Here is a 14,568-nt window from a genome sequence, read left to right on the forward strand (position 1 = left end):
GTTCTGGTTTTTTCCTCTGAACTAAGTGAATGATATTCGTATGCTGAATTAAAGTAAGCTTGTCAACCCCTTCGCCTTACTTTCCTTAGTTAAGCAGACCAAAAGAACCTGTGCTGTTGGCAGCTTTCCGGGTGCTGGCTGTGGGTGGGATCTTACACCCCCACAGAAGCTGCTAGCCAGATTGTTGAAACAATGTCAAACTGAGAAGTATGATATACAACAGAAAAATGAAACTTCAATATAAATTTTTTTATCAAATCTTACGGAGGAAGGTGGAAGAAAAATTTGACTACTATCACCTTAGAAAACAGTAAGAAGTCTCAGATGAATAAGAAGTTTACAGAAAGATCCAAAGTAGACAATCATACCAAGAACACCTAAAGAAAAAAATGAACAAATGAAACATTGAAAATAGCTGTCACAATTTCCATATCAAATTTCTTTATTTGTCAATTACAGATGAGCTACCACATTTTAAATCTAATAAACAATTCTTGATGTGTAATAGAAAGAATGTGTAACATTAAAGAATGAAGGGGTAGATGAATGAATGAATGAATGAAAAGCATTTAAATGCTTACTATGCAAAATGTCATGCTAAGCACTAGAATTTTAAAAAAAAAAAAGCAAAAATACACTTTCCATCAAGAAACTTAGTGGAAACAATATATATCTATAGTGCAGTGGTAGCTGGTTATGGGGTATTTTTGGTTGGGAAAGCTACCAGATTCATAAGTGAAGCCAAAGTGGGAATATATTGACATATCTTTTCCAAGAGTAATGGTAGGATTATTTAATTATATATGTAAGGCTGGAAGTTAGAAAAAGAGGAAGGAAGGGGAACATAGTACTTATACAGTTTCAAGGCAGGTAGTCCAGGAGTAAAGAACAGCTGGGGCTTACCTGAAATAGATAAGAAATAGTTGAGTACCAAAAGGTACTCAACAATCACAGCTAGACTTTCAGATATGAAACAAAAATGAGAAGAGCCACATTTTGAACCAAGATCGTCTAAATCCAAATCCACCACTCTTTCTATGGTCCCATACTGCCTATCTAAAGTCATATTATACAGTGATTTCTAAAGAATTAAGGTTGTGATTAAAGAATAATATCAATGTGCATAGTGAGTGCAGAGATATGCATAGCCTAACTATGTCTGTTTAAATAGATTGCGCAGCAAAAATTGTCCAGAAAAAGCAGCATAAAGTAGGTCATCTGAGAGATATATAGCTGGGAAAGGAAGTCAGCCATTTCCAGTCAGAAGGAAGGATGAACAGCATACAGCTTGAGTGTTCCATTGTTATCAATGAAATGTCAAGATATCTAGACCTAAGTGCCCAGCATATTAGGTAAAGCCCTTTTGGAGAATTTTTGGGAAGGTATGGACAAGATGGATAATAATATGTGGCTAAGTTGTTATCTACACTGTTGCAGTAGGAGGGATGATGGAATTTGAGAATTGAAAGACACCATCAATAATGATCTAGCCCAGCCCACACATGAAAAAACAAAACAAAAACCTCTCCAAGATACCCAACAAGTGATCGTCCAGCTTTTACTTGAATAATACTAAATACTAAAAGTGGCAACCCCTTACCTTTTAAGGCAGTCCATTGCATCCCTGATGCACCTCATTTTAATTTGTCCAAGGACACATTAGCTTTTCTTTGTTTGCCATATCACAATGTTAATTCATATCGATTTTGAAGTCTACTAAAATCCACAGATCTTGTTGATACCTATTGTTTAGACAACCATGCACCACTCTTCTTGTACTTATAAGCAATTTTTAGATCCAAGTATAGGATTTTATATTCCTACCTATTAAATTCAGTCATTTTAGATGTATCCAGACATTCTAACCCATCAAGATATTATTGGATTCTGACTATGTTATTCAATGTATTAGTTTTCTCTCTCAGCTTTATATCATCTGAACATGTGATAGGTACAATTTCTATCTGTCCAAGCCTTTATCTAAGTCACTGATAAAAAAAGCTAAAAACTAAGTGTCTAGCACAGATATCAAGGGCAAATTTCTACAGCCTTCTGCCCAACATAAGATTGAGTCATTAATGGCAATTCCTTAAGTCTTGGCATCTGGTCAGTTCCAAATCAATCTAATTATACCATTCTCTACTTTACATCACTCTATCCTTTCCAGAAGTCTAGCAAAAAAAGGTGGGGAGCTTTGATAAAATCTATATGAGTGGTATTGACAGAATGTTGTTGATTTGCCATCATTTAAAAAGTAAGCTTCCCATGGAATACCTGTTTTTGCTAAAGCTGTTAAAGCTTATTGTAATTGCCCCTTCCTTTTCTAAAGATTTCTTTAATAATCCATTCTAGACCTATTTTTAACAAATGAAGTCTAATTCACTGGAATATAGTTTACAAACCTCATCTTTCCTTTTTTGATAGTTGAGACATTTGCCTTTCTTTATTGTTGTGGTATGTCACTCATTCTCTACATTCTTTCAAATATCCTTAGCAGTGTCTCATCACATCCTCCAGTCTTTATAGTACTGAAGATGTAAATTCCCTGACCCATACAACAATTGGGTAAGGTCATAGGTCGAGAAAAAGAATGCAGGGATTCCAGTGTGTGCTTATGGGAGATGCCTAATAGTATATGACATCTCTGCCATGATGTTGAATAAAAAAAGTAACATGGGCTAATTGACTCCCTCTATGAGCTTCATACCAAGTGACAAGTAAGCATCTAGGTAGAAGAGCAGACAGAGTACTAGATTTGGAGGCAGGAAGGACTGAATTCAAATCCTGCCTCAGTCACTTACTAGCTGTTCCACCCTGGAAAAAAAATCACTTAACCACACTGAGCCTCAAATTCTGCATCTGAAAAATGGGATGAATAGCACCTTCATCACAGAGTTATTGTGAGGATATATATGAAATGAACAAAGGATTTCGCAAGTCTTAAAGATAAATCTTTAAAATCTTAAAAATAAATGAATCATTATTATTTTAGTTATTTTTAGATTTGTGACCCACCTTTAGATCACAAAGCATCTTGTTTCTCTGGCCCCTAAAGATATGACTGGAGGAGGAGGGTGAGCAAAACTAATTCATTCAAATTAAACAAAATTGTACTAAGCACCTCTTATGTGCCATGTGGTAAATGGTAGGGATACAAAATCATAAACAAGAAAATCTCTACTCTCAATGAACTGATGTTCAGAAACTTGTTATTTATTGTTCTTATGACTATTTATCCTTCTAAAAGTAGGAATAGGAAACTGAGCCCAAAGTGTGGCTTAAACAACATATGAACATTCTTCAAGCCAAGCAAATAATGTTTGACAACATAAAAAATAAAATAGCCCACTTATCTCCAGACTCCTTCCTATCAGGCAAACAATTAGTTGCCCCAAAGGTTCTTTTAACTCATGTACTTTCCATCAAGTATCATCTATAATCAAATATTCAGCCTAATATGTTCTTGGCCCTCAGGGAATAGTTGCTGTCAGTGCATATGTAATTATGTGTAAATTAATTGATGTAATTGCTGAGTGCCACAATCTGTCAGCTCTGTGGAATACACTATATCTGATCAATATTAGATTTTGAATGACCAGATAACTGGTTATGCTATCCAGAACAGGTTGGTCTATGATTATTAAATGCCTGTTAAGTCATTTTGCCTATTTCTTGGCTCCAGAAAATCCATGAACCAGGAGCAGCTCCATTTCCAAGAGCCTCCCTCTTCTCTTAGCAGTGGAGTTGTCTCAGAAGTGACTATAGTGAATCCATATTTATACTTAACCCTTATATTTTCCCCTGACTCCAAAATAAATAAATATACTGGGGAAAATTAACCTAGAAATAATTTACCAATCTGGAGAGATTCAGAGACTAAGGTAAGATTATTTAGCCAGAAGCCTCAGCAGTCTACACTGCCCTAGTGGTCAGCCACTGTTTCTTTTTGATATGTGGTCATAAGATTTGACTTCCAGGGCAGCCAGATGGTGCAGTGAATAGAGCACTGGCTCTGGAGTCAGTAGGACCTGAGTTGAAATCCAGCCTCAGACAACTTGACATACTTACTAGCTGTGTGACTTTAGGCAAGTAGCTTAACCCCAATTGCCCTGCCTTCCCCCACCTAAAAAAAAAGATCAGGCTTCCTAGCTGTAGGAGGAGCAATAGGTAAAGAAAGGACATGTAAGCAATTTGGTGCAATTGGTACATTGAACATACATGCAGTCAGGCATCCCTAGAGGATTTGTCTGAAATTCCTCAGTAGGCCAAGGGGCAATATATTTTATGCTTTTTCTGGTATATTAATTCTGGCAACTCTATTAATTGGCTCAATATCATCATGGAAGTCTGCAGGAGTTTTATTGAGTAGGGGAAGAATGGGATGTCTTTGACAGAGCTGTGCTAAGGAAGCCTATACAAGTGTTCTTCATGAAAGTTGGGCCATCATTGACACAGCAAGCCAGGATCAGCCTTAGTAAAAATTAAAATCATGCGCTTACCCCACTGCCTTCAACCAACCCACTCATCCACATATTTATACCTAAACATTATGTAGATATCCTTCATCAAAATCCAAGCCATCCATATTTCATGTACTCGGGGCCAAGACTACAAATATTCAAAGCTCACCAGTGATATAAGCATAGCAGGTGTCTTAATGAGGCTCAATGGTTAAGCTCATAGCATCAGTCATAGTTAACACTGGAGAGATGCTTGAAACAAAATCTCCCTAATGACAAACTCCTTAGCCTCATAGAAATCTCTGGAGAGGTGGGAAGAAATTAGACTGATGTAGATCAGGGGCAAAGTGATATCTTGTATAATAGGGGTAATCCCTGATAGGTTGGGTGGGAGCCTGTGAGGGACACACCATGAAGCAGGAATAGAGATATGTTTGTGTTCTAAGCTACTTCCAGAAAGATACATTCTGGCTCACCATCTAAGGACTTAAGCTTTGGGATAATGCAGCCATCCCTTATTGGTCTCTTAAAAGCTCTGTGTCATAGAAGATTGGTCATTGAGCCAGCTAAAGATCTTCAAAAGGAGAGACTATACAGATCCTCTTCCTATCTGTTGTGCATATATAGGAACACTTCAAGCCCTCTTTCACTCCGATTTCCAATGATGTGTTCTGTCTCTCCTTCAGCAGCAAAGGTGACTTCTCACATAGGGAAGCAAAAGTATGTGCCCTTGTCTAGATGAAGCTATGGTGGTGTCTTAAGACCCTGAATCTTCAATTTGCTTTGTTTTTGTTTCTCTTCATACAGGTGAGTGAAGAGCAACCGTGAGGTGTATGTTTCTAGCATTGATAGCAATCTTATGAGCTTCAATGGCCAGGAGCTCCTAGGTCTTTGGTTGCCCATTAGATAGAATGGAATGGAATAACCATTTGTTAAGCACCTGTTATGTGGCAGACACTATGCAAATCACTCTACAATCCTGTGAAGTAGGCACTATTATTATCCCCATTTTATCATTGAAGAAACTGAAGGAAGCGGAGGTTGAATGATTTGTCCAGAATCACGCAGCTAGTAGGCATCTAAGACTGAATTTGAATGCAGGTCTTCCTGACTTAAGGCCTAGTAGTCTATCCACTGTACTCCCCAGCTGCCCTGTGGGTATGTGCTTTTTGCTAATATAAAGCTTTTTAAAGAAGAAGAGGAGTGCCATAAGGATATTCCAAATGAAAGGACAAAAGTGACTCAGCTAAATCTAACTTATCAGATGATATAAATCTTACATGAGTTACTTGAACAGTGCAGACCCTATAAAGTATCTGCTCAGCAATACTACATCTCCCAAAATTTTTTATCTCCTGAGAGGATAAATAGGAATTATGGATTACTGTTTCATGTTTTCATTATTTGCCAAGGTATGATAACAAGTATTTTGTGTTTTGAGTATTTATTTTATGGAGAAAATAAATAGCTGTCCTATACGTGATCTACTTTGTATATTGAATACCTTTTTATAAAGGATCTTGCTAATCGGCTCTGGGGTGATCCTAGACAAGAGTCATTCCTAACCTTTGCGTTAGAGAATTTTCTCCCCAGAGTGCTACTTTAGAATTCGATTGTAATGAGAGAGTATAGGAAAAGCCTGATCCCCTATGTTTAGAAGTCAGACTTCATTAGGACTGAATAGAGCTTTTTAATTGAGGCCCGAACCATGTACCTCTGTGGAAAAGGGAAATCTCTGCCCCTCTTAGCATCATTGCAACACTTGGAATCTGGCAGTTCTAGGACCAGGGTTAATTAAAATGAAAAAGAGAAGAATCCAAATTAGCAATCAAGACAAAGACCAAAGGGGTAATGTACATTCTATATTATGTCAAGGCAGTAAAGGTGAAGGTACATTTTAGTTAGAGACAACTGGATCTTGAGTAAGTTAATTCACCTCCCCAGGCCTTGGTTTTCACAGCTGTAAAATGAGGAGGTTGGATTATGATATCTATTTTCCCTTCCAGCTTTAATAGTCTATCATTCTATGAACCAACTCTGCGCCTATAGATAAAGAGTCATTTAATGGGTTCTGCTGCCTTAACTGTACTCTGTCTGATCCTCATATCGGCAGTATGTAACTAGCCCTTAAGACCTTACTAGTAAGTAGTAAGGTCAGTGAGCCATTCTGGGAAAATATTATCTTATAATAGAAGGACATATATGTATTTTAAAAGTGGTCCTCTGGAGATAATTCCCAAAGGCTACTTCCTGTTAGTCATTTTAATGGTAGCAATTTCAGGCTGTAGTAAAAGAATGTTCAAGCAGTCAGGCCTTTTAGTCATCCTCAAACCACACCATGGAGGTGGTCAACTAATCTGCCTCTTCAAAGAACTAACACCAAGCCCATCCCTCTTTGTGAAGGGAGGAAGTTGCAGTTTATGAGGTTCTTGGTTACCTCCCAACCCTGAAGATCTTGGAATATGTTTTTATGAGCTTATATGCTGAACATAAAAGGTTCTGAAATATGGCACGTTAATGAAAAACATTTTTATTTCCTCACTTGTCTTGTGAATTCCAAGTGCTTTAGCTACACAGAAGGAAAAAATAACCTTTAAGACTTCAGAATTATGCAAAGACATTTCTCTTATTTTATTTATATAAAAATCTAGGCAACTTCCCAAAAGAATTAAAAATGACTCATTTATACTCCAAAGATTATATCGGAATCTCAAATCAAAAGGCCTAATTCTTATGATGACTTTTAAATATTAGTTCACTTTTAGAACACTCAAGTTAAATTACTTCAATATTTTAAGAATTCTTTTTTTTGCATTAGGGGTACTATGTCCACTGATACAACATTAGGGGTACTATATCTACAACACATTTATGTTTTAATAGACCATCTTCAGGAATTGATGTGGTTAAAAACATGCCAAACCTAGTAGCCCAACTTCTGGGGATGAGCCTCTCCACACTTGTATAGGATGGTCTTTTGATGACAAGCACACAGTCTATTATTGGATTTATACTCAAAGTCTGTCCATTTTGGCAGGTATCCTATAAGAGGGTGCATGCTAATGGCAAAGTCTTTAAGAGTCCAAGGTCACTTCCTTGTCATACTGAATGATCAACAGGGGACCTAGTGGAAGCACACTAGATTTTTCCATTTAAACAATCACAGCAAGATCATTCAGGTCTCCCTTTCTGAGGCTGTGATAACAAGCATGACAATATCTTACATCCTTTTTTTTTTTCTATGACACTATCTTCCTTCTGAAAATTTCAAGATATTGTAGAATACCGTTTAAAATTAACAGCCCAGAGAAAATCTCAACCTGCTTCTTTATAGTTGAGGAAACTCAGAATTCATAGAGTGTTATCTATACTTGGTGGGAAAAATTCAAACCCAGGTTTGTATATAACATAGCCTGTAATATGGGATAGAATTATGTTATTTTAGAACTGTAGACCTTAGAAATCATCTAACCTAAAGGACTATGCCTAAATAGCAGCATGGAGAGAAGAAGAAGAAGAAGAAGAAGAAGAAGAAGAAGAAGAAGAAGAAGAAGAAGAAGAAGAAGAAGAAGAAGAAGAAGAAGAAGAAGAAGAAGAAGAAGAAGAATAAGAAGAAGAAGAGAAGAAGAAGAAGAAGAAAGAAGAAAAAGGAAGAAGAGAGAAGAAAGAAAAAGAAGAGAAGGAAGGACGAGGAGAAGAAGAAAGAAGAGAAGATAAAAGAAGAAGGAAGAAAGAAGAGAGAAGAAAGAAAGGAGGAGAAAGAAGAAGAAAGAGAAGAAGAAAGAAAAGAAGAAGAGAGAAGAAAAAGAGAAAGAAAGAGGAAAGAAGAAGAAGAAGAAAGAGAAGAAGGAAAAGAGAAAGAAGAAAGAAGAAGAGAAAGAAGGAAGAAGAAAAGCGGAGGAGGAGGAGGAGGAGGAGGAGGAGAGAAGGAGGAGGAGAAGGAGGAGAAGAAGGAGAAGAAGAAGGAGGAGGAGAAGAAGAAGAAGAAGAAGAAGAAGAAGAAGAAGAAGAAGAAGAAGAAGAAGAAGAAGAAGAAGAAGAAGAAGAAGAAGAAGAAGAAGAAGAAAACTAAACAGAGTCAGAACCCATGGGTTCAAATGCTGCCTCTTCGTGCCTGTGTGATCTTAAACAAATTACTTAACCAATCTGGTCCTTAGCTTGCTCATCTGGAAAATGAGAGGTATTGGGCCAGATAATTTTAAACCTCCTTTCCTTCCCTGATCTTAGAGGCAGTATACATAGCTCTAAACTTTTTTGTCATAGTACCTGAATTTCAATGTCTATTCTACTATTTCCTACCTAAATGACCTTGGGCAAGTACATCTCACTAGACCTTAGATTTTTCAACTATAAAATAGAGTGTTGCACTAGATGACTGCTAAAGGCCCTCCCAGCTTTAGATTTACAAACAAACCTAAAATCTACTTTTAAAGGTCAAGAGGTCTTCCCAAGCTAACACAGCTAGTTAATGATACCTTCCTTAGTTCCTAAAAGATAAAATGGTGATAAGTATTACTCTTGACCAAACCTTAGAAGCTGTAAATGTTTGTTTCTTGAAGACATTGCCTGAGAGCTTGATTCGCCACAATAAAAACAAACACTTATGCAGCATGGTAGGAACTTTCAGTGCATCTTTTATGCATGAGTAATAATGTACATTGCACTGAGCTCAAAAAAGAAAAATTGAGGATTTATACAAATATATGATAGTCTAAAGTACAGGGTGGGGGTTAGAAAGAAGAGGGCCAAGTGAAAGGAGCAGACTGCTTTTGACAATCAAAAGCACGTAATCATAAAAAAGAGAGAGAGGCAATTTCTTCATCCAGTAAGGCTTCACAATCTGTCCAATGAATGCCTCTTTCTATGACATGTCTCTGGAGGCAGCTGCCTTCATTATTTATAAGAGGGCAAAAGGTCTCCATTCCTCATCCATAGAACCTCAAATGACTAAAGATTTCAAGAGAAGAAAAAAAATTTTCAGAAAAGGTGCAACATCACCAGGATTTCTAATGCTGAAATGAACTGAAGATTAGAAAAATGGCAGAATGTAATCTCTTTCTGAAGATGTCATGATTAGAGGGACAAGCTTTTCAAAGGATTGTCTTTGCCAGGTTAGGAAAGAAGTTGTCAGGCACCAAGAAAGTGTGGTCCTAGGTAGCCATACGCTTTGTATTCCTGACCAGGCAACTCTAGCTTCAGTGAATGCCTAGAACAAGGTTTAAAGAAAACCACAAGATTAAATATTCTTAAGATATAGCCTGTGGCATATGCTCTGACCCCAGAATGGTAGAGGGAATCCTAGTAAATTAATAAAGGTTAATCAAGAGCAAAGTGAGAAGAGAAATCAGAATAAAAAATAATGTTAAAGCTGGAAGAGGCTTTGGAGGCTCTGTTTGGCATTTAAAGCTTTTTCAAAACTTGGCCCTTCCCTATCCTTCCAGTCTTCTTACACAGTATTTCCCATCATGTGCTCTAAAGTCCATACTGACCAACTTGTTTTTCCTCATATATGAATCCTCATCTCTTGTCTCTGTACTTTTGTACTGATTGTCCCCAATGCATACGATGTTCTCCCTCCTCAATTCTACCTCTTAAAATAGAATCTCTAACTTCTTTCAAGATTCAGCTCAAGTGCCGTTTTTTCTTCGAGGCCTTTCTCAGTGCTCTTTGTACCTTCCCCTAGAAGGTTACATTGTATCTATGTTGTAGGTATCCTGTATGTACACAAATACATATTATATACATATGTATATATACTTATACAGTGTGTGTGTGCACACATGTGTGTTTGTGTGTGTGTGTATGTGTGTGTGTGTGTGTGTGTGTGTGTGTGTGTGTGTGTGTGTAACACTGGGGAAGCAGGACAGACCTAGGTGTGGGACCAATATAGAAGACTCTAGATATCAGGGTAAGTAAACAGGATATTGGATATTTCATGGGAGTTTGATAGGCGCAGGAGAGGGTGAGGGTGGATGGAGAAGGAAAAATTGGAAGAATGCTGTACAGGAAGTGAGTCAACAAAATTTATTAAGTACTTACTATATGCCTATCACTGTGCTATTCTCTGGAGTTATAATTAAAGGCAAAAGCAGTTCCTCCCCTTAAGGAGCTTATATTCTAATTAGGGAGGCAGCATGTAAAGAAATAGGTATATACAAGAGACACACAAAATAGATGTAAGGGAAACTTGGAAAGAAAGTCTTTAATAACTGGAGGACCAGGAAAAGTCTCCTGTAAAAGGTATCATTTCAACTGAATCTTAAAGGAAGTCAAAGATTCCAAGAGGCAGATGTGAGCAAAAACAAAAACAAAAACCATTCCAGGACTGGGGGATAGACAGTTTGGAGGCAGGGTACCTGTACTAGTGGCAGAATGGAAGAGCAGCAATTAGGTCAGTAAAGCTGGTTCATAGAGCTCATGGAGTGGGATCAGAAAAGGAAGGGAGAAAATTCATCCTTTATTTTTTGGTCTAGACCAATGGAATTAAAAACAAAAAGAGGCCATTAATCTATACGTAAGGATCACTTTGGGCCACATATTGATTTCGTTTTAAACTGTTCTGTGCTTTATGATATTTTTATTTATTTTCTTAAACATTTCCTCATTACATTTTAACTTGGTCCCAGCCACACTTGGAGTGTTGCAGGCCACAATGGAGTCAAGGACCACATATCTGACACCTCTGATCTAGACCTTTAATTTCATCGGCCCTGATGATGGAGAGACTGGTGAGAAAATTCCCTATACTAATGCAAATAGGAAAATGGTCCCCAATTTATGGTCTTAAGAAGTTACCTGGGGCACAGAAAAAATTAAATGACAAGCCCAACTGGGATTACACAGCCAGAATGAGTTGAAACTCAAAACCCATTCTTTCTGACTCCAAGGCTGGCCTCTATCCAATATATCACATTGTCTATGTGGAAGACCCACAAAGTGTTCCCTCCTACAAAGACCTTACTATTGTAATTTAATATCTTACATGAAGATGAGGGAATGGGGCTTAAAGTTCATCTTGAAAAAGTGAAGCATAGTATGGATGTCCTGAGTCATGGCAGTATCAGACAGGGAAAAGCAGCACAATTCCAGATCAAAGATTTTAAAGGTACTTCTTCAGAAGAGAGATGTATCAGAGAAAATTGGGAATCTGAGACAGAAAGTGGCTATTGGCTCCAACTCTGTAAATCCCAGCTGTGTCCATTGTCTCTGCACATGTGCTATACGGAAAAGGTCCAAACCAAGTCTCAGCAGTTATACATGGATGTTTAGTTGTAGTTTTTCCACAGAGATTCTTGAATTAGCCAATATCAAAGTGTGTTTCATCAAAGGATTCCTTTATAAACTGTAGTTGTTTTATCAGGGCTTATTCACACTAAACCCATGAAGCTATCCTCATCACCCCTATTTAACTAATAGAAAAACTAAGACAGGAAAACATTCTGCACAAGGTATTGATAGGACGTGCATGGACAGGCATGATGACCTTTCCCAATCGGTGTGTATTTGTTTGCTCATAAGCATCTCAACCCCTATCCTGGGGAGATTGCTAAAACCTTAATTTCAATACTAGCCCTAAGATGGGTATAAGATGAGTGTTAGTCATCTAGATCCTAGCCTACTGAGGACTCCAGTCACTGTTTTCATTTTGAAAGTGCTAGGTTTAAATTGTGGAATGCTTTAGTAAAAATTAGATCCTTGAGAGAGAAAGAATCTGTTAGGATAGTATTAGGTCTAGGACTTGTATATTAGGGATGTAAGTATTTATATAGGAGTACAATCTACAGGGACATTTTAATTATCAGAGAGTGCTCTGTATGTGGGGAAGCTTAGGCTTAAGGATGACCTAGATTGGATGATATTCACCCATTGATTGAATGGGTCACTTTTGCAAATTTTCCATCAGTCAGAGGAAGAGAAATGGGCAGCCATGAGAGCCATGGCACAGGTTATGAGAGGAAGGAGAAGAGCAATCCCAGCTCAGGGGAATGTGGGTGGTCAAGAAGGAAGGAGTTAAACCAAAAATGCTCAGAAAATTAAGTGACTGGACAAGATGACCTCTAAAGATTTGTGGGGCATGCACCTCTGATTTTTTTGAATCCACAAAATGAACTAACCCATACTTGAGAAGAGAAAAACAATGTCACAGGTTACTTAAAGGATCAGTAGGAAAATATAGGACACAAGAGTATCTCTGTAAGATTACTGACCTTCATCCCCAATTGCATAAGGCTTAGAAGTCACTAATGATTCTGCAGTTTTAATCTAGTCATAATTTGAACTTTCCAAAACATGGTAATAAGGTAGGTATATAGCATTTAATGAATACTAATAATGATGGTTCATCATTTGCATCTTTCTGAAAGAGCACTTCCAAATATAGAAAGCACGTTCCAGCAATATACAAAAGTTCAAGCTTACTTGTTTGTTTATTCATTCATTCATTTAATTATTCACTCACTTGTTTGTTTATTTGCTACGTAGTTCAATATTCACTCTGTTTATAAGATACTCCTCTAAGCATGAGCCAAGGCAAGTGCAAATGATTTGAAATGCCAAAGAAACATCTCTGTGCAGTGCTTTGTACTATTTGATTCTATCTAACTGGATTCCCCCCAATATTCTTGCCTACCTTTCACCAAATTATCTATTTATCTTGTATATATACAGAAGGAGTATGGATAGAATAGTGCCTGGAACATAACAGGTGCTTACTAAATGCTAATTTATCATTTAATTGGTGTATCCATATTGTGCCCAAGAACTAGGAGAGCAAAATACAGGAGGTAATCTTTCCTCCATTGTCAAATAGGGAGGCTGAAGACCAGGAAGGTTGTGCATAGAGTCATCCAGCCAATATACCTGGGATTGGATCTCCAGTAAATTTGTGGTTATCATTGAGTCATTTTCAGTTATGTCTGACTCTTCATAACCCCATTTGGGTTTGTTTGTTTTGTTTTGTTCTGTTTTTTTTTATTTTTTATTTATTTTTTTTTTTATGAACAATGGACTTTATTTAATCATTTCTGCATTTACAGCTGGAACTCTGGGAATTCAAAATTAACATCTTTGCCTGTCAGCTTCTTATAAACGCCAGAAAATGTTTCTACCTTGTGCTCCACATTGTTCTGCTGTGCTTTATCCAAATGGACCTTTATGAGTCTGCTGCCATCTAGTTTCACACGGATTCTCTTGCCAACAATTTCACTTGGAAAGACAAGATCTTCAAGGATTGCATCATGCACAGCAGTTAGAGTACGGCTTCTGGGACGCTTTTGCTTATTTTTTGTACGGCTTTTTCTTGTTGGCTTAGGAAGAATTCTCCTCTGAGCAATAAAGACCACATGTTTGCCACTGAATTTTTTCTCCAATTCACGAACTAGTCGTACTTGGATCTTCTGAAAAGATTTTAGCTGAGGAACTGGAACAAAAATGATGATAGCTTTTCTGCCACCACCAACTTCAATTTCCTTAGCTGCTGTGATATTCAGCTCTCTTAATTGAGCCTTTAAGTCAGAGTTCATCTCCAACTCCAATAGAGCCTGTGAAATGCCAGACTCAAACTCGTCAGGCTTCTCGCCATTGGGCTTCACGATCTTGGCGCTGGAGCTGAACATGGCACCACCTTGATGAGCGCCGGCCTAGGAAGAGCTTCTGTTTTGTTTTGAAAAGACACTGGAGCAGTTTACCATTTCCTTCTCCAGCTCATTTTACAGATAAGGAAACTGAGGCAAACAGGGTATAATGTTAATGGGGTATAAGATCTTCCCTGCCCATTAATAGGCCTCACATGGAGCCCATTAAGAGAAGCTTGCTTAGGGGAGGCTTACTTGTAGGAAGGCTTTCACACTTTTTGGTACTAAGCTAATTAGGCACTGAGTCATGAGGGATGTGATGCCTTCTGGCTTTGAGCCTATTAGCCAAAAGTGTATATATACTCTGAGTTGGTATTTTGTTTTGGGGGTTCACTTATGAGAAGGACCTTTTGATTTTCTGAGTAGCCATATGTTCAGACCCCCCATTGCTCAGATGAAAAGGCTCTCTGGATCCAATGATGTATGTAAAGTGTATAGCAATATTGCTTTGATTCAGGCAGTTAAGAGCCCTGTCT

The 14,568-nt window shown here is 37.7% G+C and overlaps 1 protein-coding gene across 1 annotated transcript; it reads right to left on the minus strand.

Annotated features, from left to right (window-relative positions):
- Positions 1 to 13,450: 13,450 nt before the first annotated feature.
- LOC118859193 (40S ribosomal protein S7) lies at positions 13,451 to 14,102 on the minus strand. The gene has a single exon (XM_036769653.1). It carries the CDS (start codon positions 14,072 to 14,074, stop codon positions 13,490 to 13,492), a length of 585 nt encoding a protein of 194 aa, XP_036625548.1. The 5' UTR covers positions 14,075 to 14,102; the 3' UTR covers positions 13,451 to 13,489.
- Between the last annotated feature and the right edge of the window lie 466 nt (positions 14,103 to 14,568).

This window comes from Trichosurus vulpecula, chromosome 1 (assembly GCF_011100635.1).
Source record: "Trichosurus vulpecula isolate mTriVul1 chromosome 1, mTriVul1.pri, whole genome shotgun sequence".
NCBI classification, from domain to species: domain Eukaryota; kingdom Metazoa; phylum Chordata; class Mammalia; order Diprotodontia; family Phalangeridae; genus Trichosurus; species Trichosurus vulpecula.